At 36.3% G+C, this 23326-nt stretch overlaps 1 protein-coding gene across 3 annotated transcripts in view; it reads right to left on the reverse strand.

Annotated features, from left to right (window-relative positions):
- The window catches only part of LOC143248702 (breast cancer anti-estrogen resistance protein 3 homolog), a 76750-nt gene that overhangs the window by 7163 nt on the left and 46261 nt on the right, over positions 1–23326 (reverse strand). For all 3 annotated transcript variants that reach the window (XM_076497344.1, XM_076497342.1, XM_076497343.1), the window contains exons 2-8: positions 21696–21820; positions 20163–20274; positions 12700–13594; positions 9305–9377; positions 2935–3177; positions 1298–2499; positions 340–508 (exon numbers count right to left, since the gene is read on the reverse strand). In XM_076497344.1, coding sequence (XP_076353459.1) covers positions 340–508; positions 1298–2499; positions 2935–3177; positions 9305–9377; positions 12700–13594; positions 20163–20274; positions 21696–21794 — 2793 coding nt within the window. In that variant the 5' untranslated portion in view covers positions 21795–21820. The remainder of the gene's footprint in view (positions 1–339; positions 509–1297; positions 2500–2934; positions 3178–9304; positions 9378–12699; positions 13595–20162; positions 20275–21695; positions 21821–23326) is intronic.

Here is a 23326-nt window from a genome sequence, read left to right on the forward strand (position 1 = left end):
ATCGAAAGCCATTAAGTCGTTTTGAAGAAAGCTTGCTGGGAAATACAGTCAGAAGTGAAAACCTATCCTTTCTTAGCCGCAGAGGTAGTTTTACTCGTCCAAATGATAAGAGAAATATATATATTCACCAATTTACTCAAAACAGTATTGGTTTCATTTTATGACTAAATGATCTTTACATCTACAAAGAGTAGAGACTTTATCACGTGTTACAGTGCCTGTGTTGAATCCTTGCCTTTTGAGGGATGTAGTTCTTTAAAGTTCTAACCAGCCATGATTATGGCAGCTGATTTAATTATCACTAAAAATAAATGGCTATGAAAGAAAACATTAAAGTACCTGTGGTAGTGAGAGACCTTTCATGACCCCTGAAAACCCATAGAGATTCCCTAAAGATGTCTTGGAATTGACTGCTACTTCGATCCACTTACTCACCAGCTGAGCTCTTTCCAGTGGTTCTTCAATGGTTAAGACTGTTGCTGCTACAAGGTATTTCGTGCATTCAAATCTGTATGGAAAATCGATTTTCAAAATGTGCAACTTAAAATATATATCTGTTAAACAGTGCCGATATCTTAATACCTTTTTAAAATTACAGATATTTACGCTGTGTATATAATAACCAGTTTTAAGAACTTATAATAATTTTAATCTGTTTTATGTTGATTCTTTTTGTCAGTTTGTATGAGTATATTTTTAGTCTAATAAAGTGATGTTCGTTTGTTTGTTTGGAAATAAGCGCAAATCAACGCAATACGTTATCTGTGCTCTGCCTACCACAGGTATTGAAAGTCGGTTTCCAGCGTTAAATTTTACAGACATACTCATGCGCTACTTGGGGGTTAAAGTCATGCTTAAAAAAGATAGTAACTAAACTAATAAGTGGAAACTGTTTAAAAAAAGAACAAAAAATAATGGAAATGCTAAGAATATTTTAACTAAAAATTTAGTATTCTTGTCGATACATTTAGCCTGGCATGGCCAGGTGGTTAAGGCACTCGACTCGTAATTCAAGGGTCGCGGGTTCAAATCCCCGTCGCACCAAATATGCTCGCACTTTCAGCCGTGGAACGTTATAATGTGATGGTCGATCCCACTATTCCTTGGTAAAAGAGTAGCCCAAGAGTTGGCGGTGGGTGGTAATGACTAGCTGCCTTCCCTCTAGTCTTACACTCCTAAATTAAGGACAGCTAGCGCAGATAGCCCTCGTGTAGCTTTGCGCGAAATTCAAAACAAATCAAACCAAACATTTATTGCTGTGTAATGACCTATTTCTGAAAAAATCGCAAATCCTTACCTTTCTAGGATATCTTTTCGTAACTGTTCTCCTTGGGGTAAGGTCAAGAGTTCCAAGCCATTTTTGACCCCTAATCCAAGATCGTGGTTTCCAGTATATTTAAATACATCAAAGTCATTCTTACTAAGGTGAATAGCCAGTAGCTTTGGTCCATTTTCCTTTAACAAAGAGGTTATTTTGGCTTTTACTGAATTATCAAGTGGTTTATTTTCAGAAGGTAAGAGAACAGTGGAGAATGTTGAGAGACAAAACGTGGAAGGAGGTTTCATGTCTGGTATAGTAAATTTTCTAATTTCAATAGTGTTTTTAATGTTACTACCTTTTTCATCCTGGATGATTTTATTGGGACATTTTATTCCATCTTCATCATCGTTGGAGAGTTTCTTAGGCGTAAGAGGGGGCACAGCATTAACAGGTTTTCCAGTCTGTTGGCCTGGGTCTGTGGTATACATACTAATGGGTTTCTCAGTGTGATGAGAAACTTCCGTTTCCGCGTTTTTCAGTTTCGAAAGTAAAACGGGTTTGGCTGGTAGCGTTTGAAACTTCTTATCTGTCGTTAGGACACCTTTTTCAAAATAATTGTCAGAGATTTGTTGCGAAAATATTCTCGGATTTTGAGTATATTTGATGGACGGAATTCGACTAGGCTTAGGAGGAGGTTTATCATTACTGGATAAGTCCCGTTTTGGATTTGACAGAGAACACTCAGCTGAACTAACGTTGAGAGTATTACAAATCCCTGATGTACAAGCAGGTGAGAGAATTCCTGTTGGTCTGTTCTGTGGCTGTTCTTTATTTGACCCATGTTGCCTGGTTTTGGCGTCTTCAGTGTCCGGGATACTGGGAAGACTCAATGTCTGCTCAGATTTAGTTGGTCCACGATGAGAATAACTGGAAGCCAAAGAACAAAGATCAACAGGTGCACTTTGGTGTTTATCTAGTGGAGCTTTTTTAGGAGGTAAACGTGGAGCGTTATTAGAATTCTGGTACTCAGGTTGGGGCTGCTGGTACAGTTTTTCACGACTTTGAGCTGATAGTACAGGATGTGCATTTTCTGAAGTCCTAGCTACCGGATGGATGAGCACTGCATTTAAAGACGACGACAAAACTGTTTTGTTCTCCATTAGGTAAGTTACTAGTTCAGTAATGGAGTTGTAATTTTTATCAGCAAACTGGTACACGAGCCTTTGTTGATGTTGGACCTGTGAAAATATATGCACGTTGATTATTTAATCTATATATTATTCAGCTAATCTATCATAAAAATCCACGTTTTTAATGTGATATCTCCTAAAATGTAGTCAACGATACGACACTCACACCTAGTTAATGCGTATAAACCATTCCTATTCACTTCTTCATAATTTGTCATTTGAAAGAAATACTAACAAAGAATGAGACGTTTTAAAATTATGCAGGTGCGCAAGTCATATTTATTTTGGCGCAACACAATCTCAATACCTTTTTTAAAACTGGTTATAAGTATCAACCACGTACTCTTTTTTTTTCACAAGTTGATGCGTTTTAAATTTCACCTAGTTCATGTCAGACTTGTACGTGGCTGATATGTGTTTGTTTATACAGTAAGGCTAACCATGCGACAATAATGGTTAAAGAATAAAAAAATAAAATGTAACCTTCTCAATGACGAAGTGGAGTGGATGGTCATTCCAACGACAGGTTAAAACGAAACTTCCATCTCGAGAGGTTTGGTCTCGAACAAGGAAATCTCCATCCTCACAGGTCAGCTGTTCTGCTCTGTGGCGTGAAATTGACCCATGGTACCAGGTACAGTTATGGAGACAGTCGTTTCTGACGTTATAGTCTGAAGCGACACCCGTGTGTGACCTTCCAGTATCCCGTACGTCATCAAGGTTCTCCTTCAGAGGTGAAAAGAAGGGGCCGTCATTTAGTCATTCTGAAATCTGGTTTAATAAGAGTAAGAGGGCTGTTCAAAAAATACGCGGACTGACGTCATAAAACAAAATGTACTTTATTTAGAAGTTACAGGTCTGGGACCCCTTCAAACTACTCTCCTCCCCAACGCACACACTTATCCCAACGGTGTTTCCACTTGTTGAAACAGTCCTGGTACGCTTCTTTTGTAATGTCCTCCAGCTCCTTCGTCGCATTTGCGTTAATCTCGGGAATCGTCTCAAATCTTCTTCCTTTCAAGGGTCTTTTGAGTTTGGGGAACAAGAAAAAATCGCAAGGAGCAAGGTCAGGTGAGTAGGGGGGTGGGGAAGAACAGTGATCGAGTGTTTGGCCAAAAAGTCACGAGTTCTGAGGCACAAATTTCGCAGCAACGCGGTGCATCTTCAATTTTTCGGTCAAAATCTTGTAACAAGATCCAACTGATATCCCACACTCTTCAGCAAGCTCCCTGACAGTCAGACGTCGAGTTGCCCTCACCAGGGTGTTGATTTTGTCGACGTGTGGGTCGTCAGTTGACGTGGAAGGACGTCCAGGACGCTCATCATCTTCAATGGACTCTCGACCATCCTTAAAACGTTCATGCCACTTGAAACATGCTGTAGGCTTCATAGCAACATCACCGTAAGCCGTGTTAAGCATAACAAAAGTTTCAGTCGCAGATTTTCCAAGTTTAACACAAAATTTCACAGCAAGTCGTTGCTCCTTCAGGTGATTCATTCTGAAATCCGCCAAACGAAAAAATCGCACTTCACTTAAAACCGCGTAGCTAATACACAAATGAAGATATCTGCAATCGGGAAATGGCGTCGTAATCAGCTGATCTGTGCGAATCTAGCGAAACCAAGCGGATTCCCCTGGAACCAAGTGGAGCCGCGCAATTCAAACAGTCCGCGTATTTTTTGAACAGACCTCGTATAGCCCAAAAGTCAAATTCCGTAAAACAAAAACATTAAGCCTTATTTTTATCGTTGAAATTAATATCACCTTCCCTTTTGTGCAAGCAATCGATAGAATTGAGACATTTGATCAAAACAATACAATAAATATATATTCCTCAAATTTCAAGTTAATTCTCTTTCAAAATATTAATTTTCTGTAACTTTTTGTCTATTTTATCTTTATTAATAAATTTTAAAATTAATCATTTCATTGTCAGTATATTTTTGGAATTTTTTTCTTACTTCTTGCAAACTTATTTAATTATTTAGAGGCGTGGGGTGGGAGAGAGACGAACTCCTGGATACAGTTGTTGAGTTTTCCGGAAAAACTGAATGGCTTAAGCCACCGGAAAGTCTGTGGACTTACAACGCTGAAAGTCAGGTTTCGAAACTTGCGGGCTCAGAACACAGAGAGCCGAATGTGCAACTTTGAGCCTAATGACAAATCTACCGGATATTTTATTTTGCTTCAAGTAATTGCCATTCTATAACTATAAATCTCACACAAAACTATTGACTTGTAACTAAGTTCTTGTCGTAACTTCCAAGACACACAGGACCAGTGCTTCTTAACTCCGGTTGCAAAAGACGCGAGAGTATGAGAATAATTACCTATTCTCAGTCACAGATTAGCTTCCAACTAACAGGTGGTACCATTCTTACAGCCATGTAGACTGGAACAAGCGGACTGAAGTGAATTGCTCAAGACATGCAGAGTTCTAGCCTCAAACTCACTAATCCACTCTTCCAAACTTAATGCACGAACATATAATGTGAGAAAAAATGTTTCGTTCAAACGAAATTGGTTATTGTATTCTATCGTCTTAATAACTGAAATTACAATTTTCAACATGAAAGGCACCGCGCGAGTTAAATGGCCAGTGACCCTTAAGATTCAGTAGTTTTCGGCTACTGACCACAAGAAAAGCAGTCGACGGCATAAAACATCTGTATGCCTCCGAGTCCAATAATAGGATCGGACTGTATCTTTTATAACGCAACCACACCTCAAAGTGCAGAATATGTTCGTTGATATCACATCTCCAGTCTCGGACTCTTCAATCTGCTAACCACAAGGTTACCACTGGCTCCTTATCGCCTACAGACAACACATTAACATAACAGAATCAAAGTTCAAAAACAAACGGAAACACTAGATAACCGTTATCACAGATCTAGGTTATTGTTTTGATTGTTTGTTTTTGAATTTCGCGCAAAGCTACTCGAGGGCTATCTGTGCTAGCCGTCCTTAATTTAGCAGTGTATTGTTTGTTTGTTTTGGAATTTCGCACAAAGCTACTCGAGGGCTATCTGTGCTAGCCGTCCCTAATTTAGCAGTGTAAGACTAGAGGGAAGGCAGCTAGTCATCACCACCCACCGCCAACTCTTGGGCTACTCTTTTACCAACGAAAAGTGGGATTGACCGTCACGTTATGACGCCCCCACGGCTGGGAGGGCGAGCATGTTTGGCGCGACTCGGGCGTGAACCCGCAACCCTCAGATTACGAGTCGCACGCCTTAACGCGCTTGGCCATGCCGGGCCCAAGTTAGGTTATATCAACCATTCCTACGTAAAGTGGTAAATATTTGTTGTAACTCACAAATCTGACGAAGTTCAGGAGACTTACAACACTAAAATGTGATGTTCAATTCACCAAGGTGAATAGGTTGTAGGCAGCGTAATGTATAGCTTTTGCTTAAAAAGCACCACATCAGATAACTGGGGGAGGGTGTTACTGATAACTAAATCTTACAAACAAAGTTATAAATTACTGAAAACATGACCGTATTCCGAGTGATAAGACACCACGGACCATCCTTTAAGACTAAAAGCACCCAGTTATGAACAGAATCAACAAATTGGTTTTCAAAATTGCAAGTGGTAAAACAGTTCTACATTTCCAGATGCTAAGGAACAGTTCATATTCAAACTTAGAAATATTTGGAAAGTTCACAATGACTGAATGAAACGAAGGGTGTACGTGTGTTTCTTATAACAAAGCCCTGTCAGGCTAAATACTGTGTGCACCCAAGGAAATGAAACACATGATTTTAACGTGTCCCAATGGGGAACAGAAAACAAAGGAAAGGAACTGCTTAACAAAATAAAAATAAATAATATTTCATATATTGCCTTTTTAGTAGTATTATAAGTTGAATATTTTTATATCAAGGCTATTGAAATAGAGTAACTAACAAAAGTCTAATCGTATCATTATTAAAACACGACGTAAATATAAAAGAGTTCCTTAAAGTATATACGAGAATATATTCGATTTCATTCCAAAAGGTTCGCGACTGTTTGGCTCTCAATACTCTCAAATTTGCCACCCTCCTGTGGGTTAACAGGGTTATAAACACTACAAACTAAGTTTCGATACCCGCGAAGAGCAGAGCATATGTAGCCCATTGTGTTGGCTTTGTAATTTACATTAGATTGTTTGTTTGTTTTGGAATTTCACGCAAAGTTACACGAGGGCTATCTGCGCTAGCAGTCCCTAATTTAGCAGTGTAAGACTAGAGGGAAGTCAGCTAGTCATCACCACCCACCGCCACCTCTTGGACTACTCTTTTACCAAAGAATATTGAGATTGACCGTCATATTATAACGTCTTCACGGCTGAAAGGGCAAGAATGTTTGGTGCGACGGGGATTCGAACCCGCGATCCTCAGATTACGAGTCGAGTGCCCTAACCACGTGGCCATGCCGGGCTTTATACATTAGAACAAACCCCAAACTATTATTAATCTGTTAGTACGTGTCACAGAAAACTATCAGAACAAAATGCCAAGTGAAACGTTCATCTATGTTATAGAACGAATTTCTATTCGTCATGGTTTTAGTTGTTGTTGTTGTTGTTGCTGCTGCTGCTGCCTTGTTTCACTTTTGAAAATGAAAATAAGTAGGAACGCTTGTACCTGTAACATTAATGTGGGACTACATCTGGCCCCGTTTTTTGGGCGTATTTCAGCATCTTTATTTATCCATTGTTCACAGAACGTGTGTTCCTAACATTGTGTTATTACATCTAGCCCCATTTTTGGGGCGTATTTCAGCGTCTTTATTTATCCATTGTTCACAGAACGTGTGTTCCTAACATTGTGTTATTACATCTAGCCCCATTTTTGGGGCGTATTTCAGCGTCTTTATTTAATTATTATTTACCTGGTTTAAAAAATCAGAATCAGAAGCAGCTTCCACACTTACGTTGTTCTTAATTCACAATTCAACGTTTATGTACGTTTGGTTGTAGAGGTTGTAATGGTATCTCACATATATCTGCCTTTTTTTTTTTATATCAAACTAATTTTTTCATATTTGCGGCAAAGGAGTTGGTTTGGTGTTTTATGGTGCAAAGCAACTAGGCTATCTACGCCAGAAAAAAAAAAAAAGAGAAAAAAAAGGAGGGTGGTAAATTTTATTTATTACAAAGGTGGAATATCTCCAGGCAGACTGCCCGTTTTAATACAGTTGTCATCAAGACAAATGCGCAACCTCTATATAAGCGTGGTTTTTAGTGAGAAATAATGTGTTGAAGTATGCGAACAAGCAACCTGTGATTAGTATTTGGAGTAAGACTTTTGACTTTCTGATACGAGGGCAAATAATTGTGGTTTGAGTGGGAAAAGGTTGAAAAATTAACGTGTAAACACCGGTTCAAAATTATAATAAAAACGTGCAACTTAAAGATGACAACTTTCGGCCATAATTGTTTATATAAAAACATACATCCAAAACAGTCATTAAAAAGAAGATGGAACATGATGCTGAAAACCTTAACTCACGAGATGAAAATGCTTGTGCATTACTGAATTACAAACTTCCTTCAAAGCATGAGTTGTATGGCCAAGAAGACATCGTTGTAGACGTTTAACTGTAACACAAGAGTTGTTTTGGTGAAATAGCCCAAGTGAGAACACTTAATATGTCGAATGTAGAATCAATATTGTTTGAAATTAAGCACAAAGCTATTCGTGGGCTTTCTGTGCTCTGCCCATCACGGGTAACGAAACCCGGTTTCTAGCGGTGTGAGTCCGCACACATACTTCTGTGCCACTGGGGAGCACTTTGAAAGCTGCGGATAGATCTTCACCAAAATTGGTATGGATGTTCTTTAGGTCCATGCTGGGGATACATACAAATTTCCAGTTTTGTGGTTGGTACGGTGTTTTTTTTTAACCACTACTTCGTTCCGTGTTGATAGACTATCATCAACTTTGCCATGAAGGTTTGTTAGGTCTATTCATAGAAACAAACTTGCTGTTTCCCACTTTGCGGTTTTATGAGCATTTTTTAGTTTGTTTTTTTTCAATTGCATGTAAGGGAACCTTTCACGTCTTAAGATAACATTTCATTAATCGCGAATTAATATAACTTCTGCCCAGGGGACGGGTACTCCAGCTAGTTATTTATATACAGGTATTTTCGGTTAGTCAAGAAATGTCACTTTATTATGTTTGTCCAATGGTTTTAAGCTCAAACAAGTTCTTGTTTGTTGATTTCCGCGCATAGCTACCCAAGGGCTAGCTGTCTCTAGTTCACACTAGAGGTAAAGTGGATAATCAACACCACCAAACTCCAACTTGTTGGCTACCCTGATCAGATAGTGAGATTTGACCATCACTCTTGTAACGTACCCACGTCCTTAAAGTGCTGAACGTTTTATTTTGTAGCAAGTCGCGAACCTCGGACACACAGTTCGGCATGCTGACCAATGGGCAGCGCTCGCTTTCCAAAATTTCACACATACACTTTGGATCAGCGCCTTGGGTAAGATAAACTGCACACAGTTCACGTTAACCAAGAACTATTTGTTTTCTAAAAGATACATGTGTATAAATGTAATTACAGTGCCGTTCACCAAATTTTATGTTGTACAATTGTCTTTATCCTAACAATATTTCACCCATGTCGTTTTTTCTTAACATGAGCATTACATTACAATAAGTACCTCTTAAAATATCCTCCTAACACCCTAAAAAAAAACAAATTGTGTACCTATGATCCAAGCACGTAAACTTGTCAAAAGGCTTAATGTTGTACATCCGTCATAGTTAATAAATACAATATACTGAAAAAAAAAACACACCAAAAGATGGCAGAAACCACCTTTGCTTGATAATAACAACTTACCGAAGATGTCCCTGAAGTGTTGGCGTAGACGACCTCTTTATTTTCTGTTGTCGTGGTTGTCACCAGAGGGACTCTGAAAGCATTGACGGTTTAGTTAACTGAAATCTGTTACTGATATTTATATTACATTAGGCCTAAAGTTCAGTGATTATTACTGTTATGTGATCATATTACTTATTCCAAACTTTATACACAGTGACGTAAATCAATACCGCCTGTATATATTTCGCTCGACCTCTGGCACCTGATATGATAAACAGTGAAATCAAAGTGCACTGTGGGTAATGTTCTTACTACAGACATCTAAGAAGTAGGCGTAAAGCTACTCGTTCGAGATTACTGTATATATTTTCACTGGAACACTAAATATTATCGAGGGAATACACTATGTACCTTAAAACAATGGGTGCAAAAAATGTACTGAAGTAATAAAATACAGGTGGCGTTAAAAGAGTAGAGACAGTGTGTTGTCTCTGGTACACACAAAGTTAAACATCCATAAGAAGCAAATAGATCTACTTTTGTTCCTACTCAACTGGTCTTGTAAATACTTTTAGGATATAAAACTAAAAAGTGAATTTTTGTATATTAAATACTTAAAAGCATATTGCAGAGTTGTTTTCGTTGATGTTGTTGTTCTAAAATTCTAGAAGACCCTGTGTTCTATTTATTTTAACGCTAAAGTCCTTTTATTTTCCTTTCATAATAACTCATAACAAACAACGTTTGAAATCAGACGTATATTTCTTAGTTGTTGGTAATATTTACAACAGATGTAAACAGATCGTAGAGTATAAGCAGAGGTTTGAGTCCACCCAAACAAATCCCCCGGACACATTACCGAGTAGTACAATGAATAAACTCTTCAACATCTCCCTTTCTTCAGCTCCTAATTCTCACCTACGTAACAGTCAGAACCTCCCATACAAATAAAAAGGAACTCTCAAGAAAGCATCTTCTCATAACGTCTCAAACAAAAAAATATTTTCACTAGTCAAACACTTGTTTCTTTCATTGTCTAGGTAATTTGGAATTATGTACTACCACAATTAATGGTATTTTCCGTTCAGACTTTCCAAAGCTTACTACTATAAAGTTTTAAGTAAGTAATGAAATGTTAAAATACTTATTTTATATTGTATATCTTTAGATGGGACAAGGTCAGGGTTAACCACGTGCTGTTTATCAATAAATGTTGCATTAAATGATTTGACGAATACATTCTCACTTTATATTTCGGATTGAAATATTAGTTTATTTGGTTGTATAAGGGAGCATTTTTTGCCATCTCCATTGATCTGTTCGTTTCTATTTTAAAATATGTTATATTTTATCCTTTGAAAATTAAATTTTAGCGAGACACTAAAAAATGTTTAAAAAATCAAAAATCACCATTCGATTTTTTTCATAAAACTAATGTTCATTTTGCATTTTTAAGTGTGCGACAAAAACCAACACAAAAACAACACATACCGATCAACGTGAGAGAACAGGTTTAACATGGTAAAAAAAATAATTTACCCATAATACACTATGTCTTGTCGCTCGGCGATTGCCTTTAGACACCATACAAAAGAGCTAACGTAAGAAAAGTCAGAAGGAAAACAGACTGTACTATTTAATTAAAAACTTCTTTAGTGTACGTAACTTATTTATTTATAAAATTATCTTTAAAATATACCTCAAATAAATAATATATTCTTACAACATTTAGCTTATAGCTAAAACAAAATTTGTTGGTTTAAACCTAAAGTCACATTGGACTATCTTCTGTGTTCATCATGGACAATTGAACCTTTCCTTTTAGCGTTTCAAGTCCATAAAAACTTACCACTGTCCCCAACGAGGAACTGAAAGAGAGTACACTTTTATAGTTCAAATATTGGCCACAGTCAGTAATTTCTGTTAAAAATATAGTTTTCTCAGTATTAACTTACTGAAAATTATTTTTGTAATTAGCCAAAAAAAAAAAAATCCAAAAAGATGCTCAATCAAAAATTGGTTTTAAGCTTTAATGTTCGAGTAACTATATTTAAATTTCCGAACTATCAGGGGGGGGTTCTAACCAAAAGGGAAATAAATCCGGGTCCAAACATATATTGTAGCAGATTCACTGTTATAAATTTATTTTAATATCTACGTTTGTTTCAGTTTAACCCACGTAACGTATATTGTTAAATGTGTTCTGGGCAAGTCCCGTCTGTTCTCTAAATTTATAGAAGATTCTCAAGTGTAAGAATCAACAATATACATGTTTTACGAAAACACTAGCGTATCTTCGAATATTGTTGGACCAACTGAACTTCCGAAAATTTCGCTTGAAAGTTTTTAAATCGACGCGCCAAGAGGCAGTAATAAAATATTGTTTGGTAGCTACAGTCAGTATACTATAAGCCTCTGAAGCTATAATTGTGATAAACACTTAACTGATCGGAAAACCACAGATATTTGACGAGAAACGTTTATAAATTTCGAAAATCACGAACCGTTCAACTTCACAGAACTAAACATTGGACGTTATTATTTCCGCGAAACCATCGCATAACTTTAGCAGAAAAAACTCACGTGCGAAGAATAGAGCTAGCTAGCATTCCCGTTAAGTGAAGTGTATCTGTGTATTAATATAAAGCAATTTGCTCGTCGTGAACCTTGACCGTTGATAAATTATTTAATTCCAGACCAGACAGAAGACTGAATTCTGTTTGTGAGAAAGAAAACTGTGTTTATTAATCTTGTTGGCAAATATAAAATTCATAGATGTCTAAATTCAATTAACTTCCAAATTAAAAACTCCAACTATTTAAAATTGTAATACGTAACACAATAAATCGGAGACTCGTCCGAGATACGTTATAATATGCAACAATATGATCTCTCTTGTACAAGTACATTTCTGAAAATTTCCATTATGTTCTTTCAGAGTTCCCCAGCGGCTCAGCGGTAACTTGAAACCTTAAAAACAGGGTTTAGATTCCCGTGGTTGGCACTGCACCGACAGCCCATCGTATCGCTTTTTTTTTGACACAAGAAAAACAAAGAAACCAGTATTTTTGGAATATGTATACATAATCATATATATACAACTTACTTCCAAACTGTATAAAGGGATTGACTGTTATTCTTATAACCCACCCGCAGGTTAAAGTGCAGAAAATATTTTACAATATCGCCAGTTCTGAAATTCAGCGCAGATAACCCTCGTGAAGTTTGGCACGAAATTCAAACCAAACCGAAATTTAGAACTCCGTCACAGAACAACTACGCCCCCCCCCTTCCGTTAATTTAAAGAAAAGAACAAAAAGTAAAAAGTTTCATAACGAAGGTTAATTCAATTACAACAACAAAGAGGATTGGCTACCTATATGGCTACTAGTTCTATGGAATAATATGCGTACCTCACGGACTCGTTGGATATTTGAAAAGATCCTTTGTCTGAACAATACTCAGAGGAACTTTCCGTATTGAGTGGACAATTTTCTGATCCTTTAACAGTAGGGGGATTTTTAACTTCTTTTATAACACTAACGCTATCCGGGCTAGTCTTGGCTGTGGTCCCCAAATCGACAGAATCTACAACATTCGTTCTTTCACAGGGCTTTTTTGAAAGGTTTGCGTTGAATATCTGTTGTTCTTTTTCAATATTTCCTCTGACCGATAAATTCTTCCTCGGCAAAGGAGGTACACTGTTGTTGATTACCTGTTGCTGCTGTTGTACATCTTCCAACTGTTTACTACTCGAAATTTTTCTTGGTAAAGAGGGCGCTTTATTTTCCGATGTCTGAAATTTGACCACAACCCCTCTCTCTACACTCAAAGAGGTCTTCAGGGGCAAAGAAGGAGCCGCAGTGGGTTGATCCACGTTGTTATTTACACCGAGTAAACTATCAGAAGATTTCCTGGTCAGGAAAGGAACAGTATCACAAGATGTCTGTTTGTCCTCTCCGACTGTGCTATTGGAAGATTTTTTAGGGAGAGACGGAAGGTTGGAGTAGGTTACGCACGAGTTTTGTTCAACCACGTGTCTTGTCACATTATCAAGAGGAGGTCTGGATAATAAGGCGATACGTCCGTTTTCAAGTTTTTCTTCGCTAGAGGTTGCTTCTTCCGTGCCTGTTGAAGGTTTCCTGGATAAAGAAAATGAATGGATCACCGCTTGGTTACCTTCCTTTGTCGAATTCCACGAAGCTCTGTTTTTACATGTATTAGACGTCCAGCTCTCCCTGGGGCTGCTGTCGCAAGACCGACTTTTTCTAATACTACCTCTCGGTGCCCCAGTTTTATTTCGATGACCTAGATAGAAAAAAAAATGAAAATTATATCGGTCATTTTGATACACATACTTTTGGTTCTCTTGACCTCACACTGAACGTAAAAAAACTCAGTTTAAGCAGTTTAGGAGTTTAAAAAAATCAAAACCTTCGGAACAATGTTGGTTTTAAAAAGTTAGATTTAAAAAAAATGTTCGTTTGTTGAGAGAAATAATACTGAGACTAAATAAGCCTGGAACAACCTGGTGGAAGCAAGTTCGAATGCCGTCACCGAACATGCACGCCCTTTCAGCTTTCGGGACATTATTACGTTAAAATCAATCCAACTTTTCTTTAGTAAAAAAAAAAAAAAAACAGCCCAAAGAATTAGCTAGCCATCCCTAATTTAGCAATGGAAGACCTACAGGGAAGGCAACTAGTCATTACAATCTACCGCCAGCTCTTGGGCTATTCTTTTACAAACGAATAGTGGGATTGAACGTAACATTATAACGCTCCCACAGCTGAAAAGGTGAGCATGTTTGTTGCGACGGGGTTTCGAATCCGCGACCCTCAGATTACGATTCAAGCGCCACAACCATTTGGCTACGCCGGGCCTAGCAGTTTGTGGTTAATATTCGTCTCCTTTCTATACTAGCGCTTTTAAATCATGGATGATTAACTCAGGTTATTGTCGTGAAACTTTTCGCGATACTTGAAAAAATAATAATAAAAAAATTGAAAGCGTGTGTAATCTTTAACTTGAAGGGCTATTCACAGCTGTTCTTTAGGAGGTACTTTAAGAAACTCAAAACCTTTTTAAAACATATTGTAATGTCTTCACGTAACTAAGCGCTTCTTCTTGACGTACTGTATTTTTCGTTCAATCACAATAATTACCATTTACGTTGTATTGCTTCTCCGAAAGGGGGCTGAAGGCTGCCTGGAAAAGACATCTGTTTTAATCACTTCTACCATTATACATTAGTAGTAATAGTGGTGGTAGTTGTCTGTGTTGGTCAGTCAGCCAGTAGACACTAAAATAACGTTACATAAAGGACGCTTAACGTTGCGATTTGTCCTGTCGTGAAATCAATACAATGTGCGCGCGCCATCAATCACGAGAACTGTGCTCTCTGTAGGCTACAACGCAGCGTGACTTATGAACTTCAAAAGCAAGAAATAAAAGTATTTTTAATATTCATTTTGGTTGTATTTACTCTTTGAACAGAATGTTTTCGGGTGCCTGCGGAAAGTACATCTAGTTATTGAAAATTATTCTAACACCCAACGTATCTGCTGAGCCCATCAAGGGGAATCGAACCATTGATTTTAGCGTTGTAAATCCGTAGAATTACCGCTGTACTAGCGGGGTCTGTAATCATCGACGACGTACAGCTAAACTTAGCGAGTTTAAAACTATCCCATGTGTTGTTCCTTATATTAACACTTAAAAATACAATAGATGCAAAGTTTGGTACTGCAGCCATAAACACAAAACACAGAGATTTATACTGCATCTATAGTTTCTACACACGGATATAAGTACTGTATCCATGTTTACCAAATATAGAGCTGAATACTATATTTATAGCTACTAAACACAGAGATAAATGTCGTATCTACAGTTTTTAAATACAGAGTTACAAACTATATATCTAACTTCTTAACACAGAACTCAAATTATATCTGTAGTCTCTAAGCAACACGAAATAAATGCTTTAAATATCATGAACCACAGTAGTGGTTCATAATAGGAATCGCCTATTTGATTTTCTTTATCATAATCTAATATTGTTCCGCCAGTTTACAACAAATATTGATTCGAGTGTTGTATTAAATCCTCGTAATGTTACTAAATGCACCATTGCACATTATGTAGTGTAGTTTAAGTTTATTTGAGTATTTATCAAATAACAGAGGTTGTAGAACTAACCATTAACACCCAATCGTTTTAATGTGCACTTCTGGTTTATATGGAGTCTCGTAATCTACTACATGCATACGTATATAGCTACGAGCAGGCCGTGAATGTAATTTAATGTTTATATGGTAAACATGATGCACGTACCATAGCGATTATTAATTTACTGTTGCAACTGTACTGGTATTACGTATCATTTTGTTTATGTTTATGGTTTCTACCTTTTCGAACAGGACCACTTTTTCTTTTCTTTTTTAATCACTGCATGACTGATTTCGTCCCTATTACACGAACGTCTGTCTCCTACAAAAGAAATATTTAAGCCATAGTTTAAGAGATAACATCAAGCTCAGTTTCGAGCACCGGATCGATAATCACGGTAATGGCTGATTGTAAGTGTAACATTACAGCCAGTACTTCGTTATTGAAAAACTTATAAACATTGTGAACAGAGTAGCCATCCTTGAAGCTAATTACAGGGAAAGGCGAGAATCGTGCAAGCAGGAGATGGGAAAGTGAGGGGAAAATTTTGTAGTTATATATTTTACCAAGAAAAACATTAGTTTTAGGTAAAACATGCGGCAGTAACGACTCAGGTTGTAGAATCATCACGACCAAATCTCCGAAGATATTTTTGTCCAGCTTGGGCATCAAAATGGGTAAAACAAAATATGCGACATAGCTAACTACTTAACGAAAATTTACTGTACAAAGTTTATCAGCGTTATAAGTGTAACTGCCAGTTTTCATTTCCTTCCTTTAAATCGCACGCTCATTCCTTTTTTCTGAGCACCTTTTTGTTGTTGGATATCATGACCTTTTGTCTATATAAACCAACAAAACACAAGAAGTGTTTTAAAAAAATTTGAAAGTGATAATCGATAGTATTCAATAAGATCGCAAACCTGCTATCCGGTACAGTCCTATACTTCACAGAACAAGCAAAGTTATTTAGAAATGTGTGTGTAGTCTTCCTCTTTAAAATAGTGCTGATAACTTACTTTATAATAACGCCACGGAATCTAGATTATCAGTTTTTTGTCATCGTCAGCATGCATTCGGTACATCCTTATCAAGAATCATTCTTTATTTACGCTAATTGCTTAAGATAATATCACATGACAATAAACTCTTTTTATTAGGAAGAATTTCATAAAACTTGGCAAATCTGTACCTAAGAGTTGACAATGAATAATAATCATCTACCCGCATGATTATTTTGAAAATTTGAGCTAGAAACTGCTAACTTAGTTTACTTGACTTAACCGATACTGAAATCTGATATGTGAAATAACAGTCCAGTGGAGCACATCCAGAGAAAATATGCATTAGTTTGGATTATCACAGTCGAAGCTACAGCAAGTTGAAAATTGCTCAATTGTCTCTCCTGTTTATTATACATGCAGGTTGTTTTACCCACAAGACACACTATCGCTTGTCTTAATTTGATATTTTCGTCGCAACAACACAACAGTGCAGATGATCAAATATTAAGTTGCCACATTTTCATTACGAAATATTTAAAATATAATAAAATGTTTAACCCATACTTTTAAATCTTACATTGTTTTATATTTACTGACGTCAGAAATATTATTTTATCTTCATCTCACCAAACATGCTCGCCCCCTTTTAACCGTGGGGCGTTATAAAGTTATGGTCAATCCCACTATTCGTTGGTAAAAGTGTAGCCCAAGAGATGGCGGTGGGTGATGATGACTAGCTCCCTTCCCTCTAGTCTTACACTGCTAAATTAGGAATGGCTAGCGCAGATAGATTTCATGTAGCTTTGCGCGAAATTACCATGACAACGAAATTTTTTATCGATGTGCTGGAACATTTCTTTTTCGTGCATAATTTATGAACAGTTCAATGTAACTTTTTATACCAAGATGGTTGAAATAATTATTCGCTTTTATTCTTAAAGTTATATATACACCTGTACTTTGTGTTGAGATTCTTGGAGCTGGTTATACAAGTAACTCGTACCTATGATGTTTTTGATTCCTTGACATCAGGAAGGTTTTTCGTGTAGAACTATGTCGTGCGTCCGTTACGCTAAACTTACATTAAACGTTCGAATACTATATTTATGTAACTTACGTCGCTAAATTCAGAATTGTGCTTTTTGACGCGTGATATACATGGGGTTCCGAAATTGGGGCCCACACGAATGTGTTAAAGGGGAAGTTACGAAAACACAAAACATATAAAACTTAGATATTCAGTTTCTGTAGATCCATGGGGTGAGGGCTAGAGACAGAGAGAGGGGCGTTTGGGGGACTTTGGCTGAGAAAGTTTAGGGGGCCCCTAGTGCGAGTTACATAACAGATGAGACTGATTCAGAGAGATAGTATAAAAATAATTTAACTTATAATTCTACAGTTCTAAACCTTATAAAAGCTTCCAGTTATTATTGTTAATATAAAGGTTCAGAAGCATTTGTTGAAACAAACGTTTGTATTTTCGCGAGTGGGATCAAGGAGGACTGTCCAGTTCCTGTACCATCCTGGCTGACCAGAATATTATATGAATCTACAAATAGAAACGTAAATCATTTAGCGAGTTAAGCTACGTTAATAATACTACAGTATTAAACAGCTGCAAGCAAAACGTAAAAAACTTTTAACAGACTTGAAAACCAGTGGGTTTTTTTTATATTAGTGTGATGATTAAATTACATCAATGTAATAAATGAAACTGGAGAGTGCTATGTTTCAAGAGCAGATAAATTAGACCAAAATTAAAAAAAAAAAACATTTTTATTTCTTGCTTTTGAAGTTCACATGTTGTTGCGTTGTAACCTACAGAGTACATAATTCTTCTCATGATTGATGGCACGCGCACGTTTTACTGACGTCACGACAGTAGAAATAGCAAAATTAAGCATCCTTTATGCGAGGTCATTTTAGTGTCTACTGACTGACTGACAACAGCTACTACCATTATTAGTATTACTAATGTATAATGGTACGAGTGGTTAAAACAGATGTGTCCTTCTGGCAGCCTTCGACCCCCTTTCGGGAAAATTAGTTATGAATTCTCAATAAGTTAGGCCTACGAAAATACTGGCATACTAATCAGTGATGTCGAGAAAACCCACTTGTAAAGAAATATATATACGTAAAAACGGCTCGTTTGGGTTGAGAAAAGTTTTTACGTAGAGGAGCGAACAATGTTTCGACCTTCTTCGGTCATCGTTGTCTTTGTGAACCTGACAATGACCGAAGAAGGTCAAAACGTTGTTCACTCCTCTACGTAAAAACATTTCTCAACCCAAACGAGCCATTTTTACATATATATTGGCATACTAGTTTCAAATTCAAAGATCAAGGTTATGTACTTCAAAAATTTCATGCGCAATACAGTGTGCGTAAACAAGTATATATATGTTCATATGTAAAGATATAAACTAATGTATCACAAATTATCTGAATATATACTTACGTAGCATAGCAACAGAAACGGCTGACTGAACAGTGAAACAATAATAAATCAGAACTGGAATGTTCAATTGATCAAAATTAGTTTATTTCTTACAAAAGTTTGTTTCCTTAGATGTATATCGACACTTAACATCTGTTTTTGTATTAATCTGAGTAAAAATATGATATTTTGTCGTTGTTTTTATGGGAAAGATTGTGATACGTTAACCGTGATTTACTTATGAATTTTATTACATTTATTTGCAAGTAACATTGAGTAATGTGGGTGTTTCAATACAAGTGATATTGCTGTATAGATTGGTATTTGTAGTAGAAATCTGTTAAAAAGTACTGTGTCAGTTTATTGCACACTTGGTTGTCAGAATATGTTTTTGATCATATTGCTACTTATGTTGATAATTCTACTAGGAATATGTTAATCCCTGTGTCAGTTATCAAACGTGCAGCTTAAATGTAAGAGTTGAAATCTGTCATCTCCCTTAAACAGTGAGCACAATATAAGCGATGAATTGGTTATAAATATCACGTTACAGTCAATTATCATAATACGTAGTTCTCGTCCGCCCAGAAAATGCGCGCGCATCTTACTATCTAAATGCGCATGCGCCAACAAAATTTCAACTGAAGTGGGCAAAAGGAAGAAGTATAACTTCAGATATTTTGTGCAACACATGAAAGTTTTGAGAAAGCACTAATTTTAAGTCGAAAAATAACATTATAAGTTTATTTACTTTTAATAATAAGCGTAGTAGAAATGTATCTCGGAACGACTGGCATAGGTATTAACACTTTTATTGATAAGCAGATTTCGACCTTCCTAGGTCATCTTCAGATTAACCTGAAGATCAATAAAAGTGTTGATACCCATACCAGCCGTTCTGAGATGCATCTTCATTCCAAGTAGGTTTCTCGTCATCAAGAAGCAGAGTAGAGTTTAGGCCTAACTAAAGTAAAGCAATAAATGTACAAAAAAATTACTGTGTTCATTTCTCTCTGTTTCTCGTATAGACCGTATTAAATAAAAGTTTAATTAATGTTAGGTCTAAGGCAAATGGTCTTGGATATTTCAGTGTATACGATTAGAATTATTATGTACTATTCTAGAAGTCCTGTACTTAAGGAGTACTGTTGTGATAAGGACAGTAACTTGACCACAAAAAATTTAAGGGTGTCTGCTAGTCAAATATAAAACTTCCAATAAAAGTTATTAAATTGTGTTGAAAAAAACAAACAAATCTTACCTTTTTCATACTTATCACGGAGAATGACCAGAGATGTGGCAATGATAGCTCGGTGAGAGCCATTTTTTATTCCAAGGTCCTTTAAGTCACGCTCTGACAATGACAGCATCTCCTACACGAAAAGACAGTACATGAATTTCATAAAACTTTTATTGGTGTTTTGTTGTTTTTTTCAGTTTGAAACTGGTATATAAATTACAGAAAAATATTTTTTTTCGAATACAGTAAAAACTACACTAGGATTATCTGTGCTAGCCACTTCTAATTTTTAAAGAGATAAAAGTGAAAGAGAGGTAGACAGTCCACACCACACACTACTGCGGTAATCGAATAGTGAGATTTGACCGTCACTCTTATAACGCAATTTTGGCCCAAATTGCAGAGAGCGAATATTGCGCATGTCTAGGGTGAGAGAATAAAAACGAAATTCACGAGCTGAATTAACTTTGTGTATAAATACAGCACTTCGACAGAAACAAAATATTTATTTAGTTACTTTAATGTACTTCTCTTTACATACGTGTATGTGTGTATACACATACACAAATAGACGGCTTTACTTACAATTAAACTACCACGTGACATAGCCAAGATTCAAACTACGTCATCAGTCTTTTACAGGATACTAGTAATTACTACACAGAAGTGTTCTGAAGTCCCGTCCCTCTGAACACTTTGAACGAAACTAGGCGTTTTAACATCAACTGTAAGGAAGTAACTGAATACTTAATATACAACGAATTTACGTCAGCGGTGTGAACGTACATTCTTTCAGATACGATTTATGTATCAGCACTGATTTACACTAGTTTAAGGTATATTTCAACTTCATACTTCTTAATCAGTGTTCATCGGAGAGTGACTGGCCTATTGATTTCTTTCGACCTTCGCCAAAGTCAAATACAACATTCGAGGGCATCACGTTCAAAACAACATCCGGAAATTAGGACGTTAATAAGGAAATCGTTCAGAAACAATAGTTGTTTTACTTGTATAAAAACACATTTCTTCGTAGTAGCTTTAAATTAAACAAGTTTAGCCTCTTCAATGTTTTTGTTATGTGAAAGATTTGATTCAGCAGAGGGACCTATCCACAAACTTAAAGTTTTTACTGGAATCGCAAGTTCTTGCCTTCGTGTTCGCTTGTAAATGTGGCTTGACATAGCCTGGCGAGTCGGACACTCGGCTTGTATTACGCGGATCACGGGTTTGAAATACGTCAACAAACACGCTCGCTCTTTTAGCAGAAGAGGCATCGCAATGTCACGGTCAATCCTGCTATTCGATTGTAATAGTCCAAGAGTTAGCGATAGGTGGTGTTGACTACCTCCATTTCCTCTGGTCTATCGCTTTTAAATTAGTAATGACTGGAACAGCTAGCTCTCGAGTAGTTTGCACAGAATTCAACACTAAATAAATGAAAACCGATATAGGTTGTTATGGAAATACTGACAGAAGAAGGGGTGTATATCAAGTTTCCTTGTAATTCACTAGTTAAGGAAGTAGGGTTCTAAATTTACGAAAATTTCAAACCTCAACTCCACGAAACTTCTGGAACAAGTAGAGGTAGTTGTCCAGCTCCAAGTGTTTCAACCACTCACTAACGTCCAGATGAAGCTTTCCAGTGGTCATAATAAACTCTAAGTCAATGACGGCCTCTAGAAAAATATCAAAAATTGCAGACATTAATATATAAAGTACCCTTCCCCCAGTGACAGCAAGTTTACATTAATCTATTAATTTTAATTATTTCATGGACTTTACAAAAGTTAATTGTTTTGAATTCTTGGTTTCACTCAGAACCAAAGTTTTGAATCAATTATTCCGCCCATCAAGAAAAGTAATGTTGAACATTTTAGTCATGGTAAGAGCCGCTCAACTATAACATATGGTAAATCTACATTTTAATTGTTTAAGTTACGTTACAGTTTACCATGTGAATGATACTGTGATTAATTACTTACAATTTAATGTAGAATATCCTGATTATGAAATACAGTTTGGTATCAAAATTATTCATATCTGTTCTATCGTCATTTCACAAGTGAATGTTGAGCTTTGTCTGCGTGTACAGCTTTTCAAACGGGAGGCACTGAAAAGTTTGGTCAGACACCACGGTTCGCAGTATATAGAAGACTAGTTTCATATTTTGTACGCTATTCCCGTAACAAAATCCAAACACGTTACACCTTGAACACTTTTTATTTCATTAAAAATTGAAAAAGAATACTGTTTCAGCCAATAAGGATAAAAGTAAAGAAAAAAACCAAACGTGATTGGATAATTATATATGCTAATTCTTCCGTGTGCTATTATATAGGAATGATACAAATATTAACTCTTTAATTTTGTTTGTATTGTTTCTCAATTATTGACATCATTTATTTCCTTGTTTTCTTTAATGCAATGTTTCAATAGACATAGGAAGGTTGTATTTATAACCAAGTTCTAAATACAAAGAGGTTCCAATTATAATATTTATTTTTTATCTATTACTGACTGGTAATTTCTGTTTCACCCTGTATTTAAGCTTTTTAAAGGAACAACAAATTTATGTAAAAAGAGTAACTTCAAGGGACAATACTAACCTCGTTTACAATAGTATTATGATATTTTTAAATAACTGTGAGTTATTTACAATACTTATAAAATCAGATATTCCATTTAAAACTATATCACTTCAATGAAACTGGTTGACACCATTGTTTTGGTTGTTTAGGTATCATGTAATGAAAAAGAAACATAAGAAAGATAAACAAGAAATTCAACCTTTATGTTATGATATTTACAAACATTACCAGAACACGTGACTCAGTCATTATATGGATATTATTATGAAAGGAAACACTGTATGGTATTGTAGAGTTCTGATGACCTGATGAGAAGACATTTAAAATACCATTTCAATGAATAAGTCAAACCATCACTACATAAACAGTGTTACCACCTGTCTGATACATTGTTTTTACTGTATTACGCACACGCACACACCCTGTTTCAACCAACAACCATACAGAATTTTCACTGATAACAATACACTTTTAACTAGTAACAATACACCGTTTTAACTAATAAACCATTCACTGATTGTAGTTAGTCCGAGTTAATGACAGTATATGTCATTATTGCTGGTGAAACCATTCATTACCTCAAGGTATAACCAC

Source organism: Tachypleus tridentatus, chromosome 4, assembly GCF_004210375.1.
Source record: "Tachypleus tridentatus isolate NWPU-2018 chromosome 4, ASM421037v1, whole genome shotgun sequence".
NCBI lineage: Eukaryota > Metazoa > Arthropoda > Merostomata > Xiphosura > Limulidae > Tachypleus > Tachypleus tridentatus.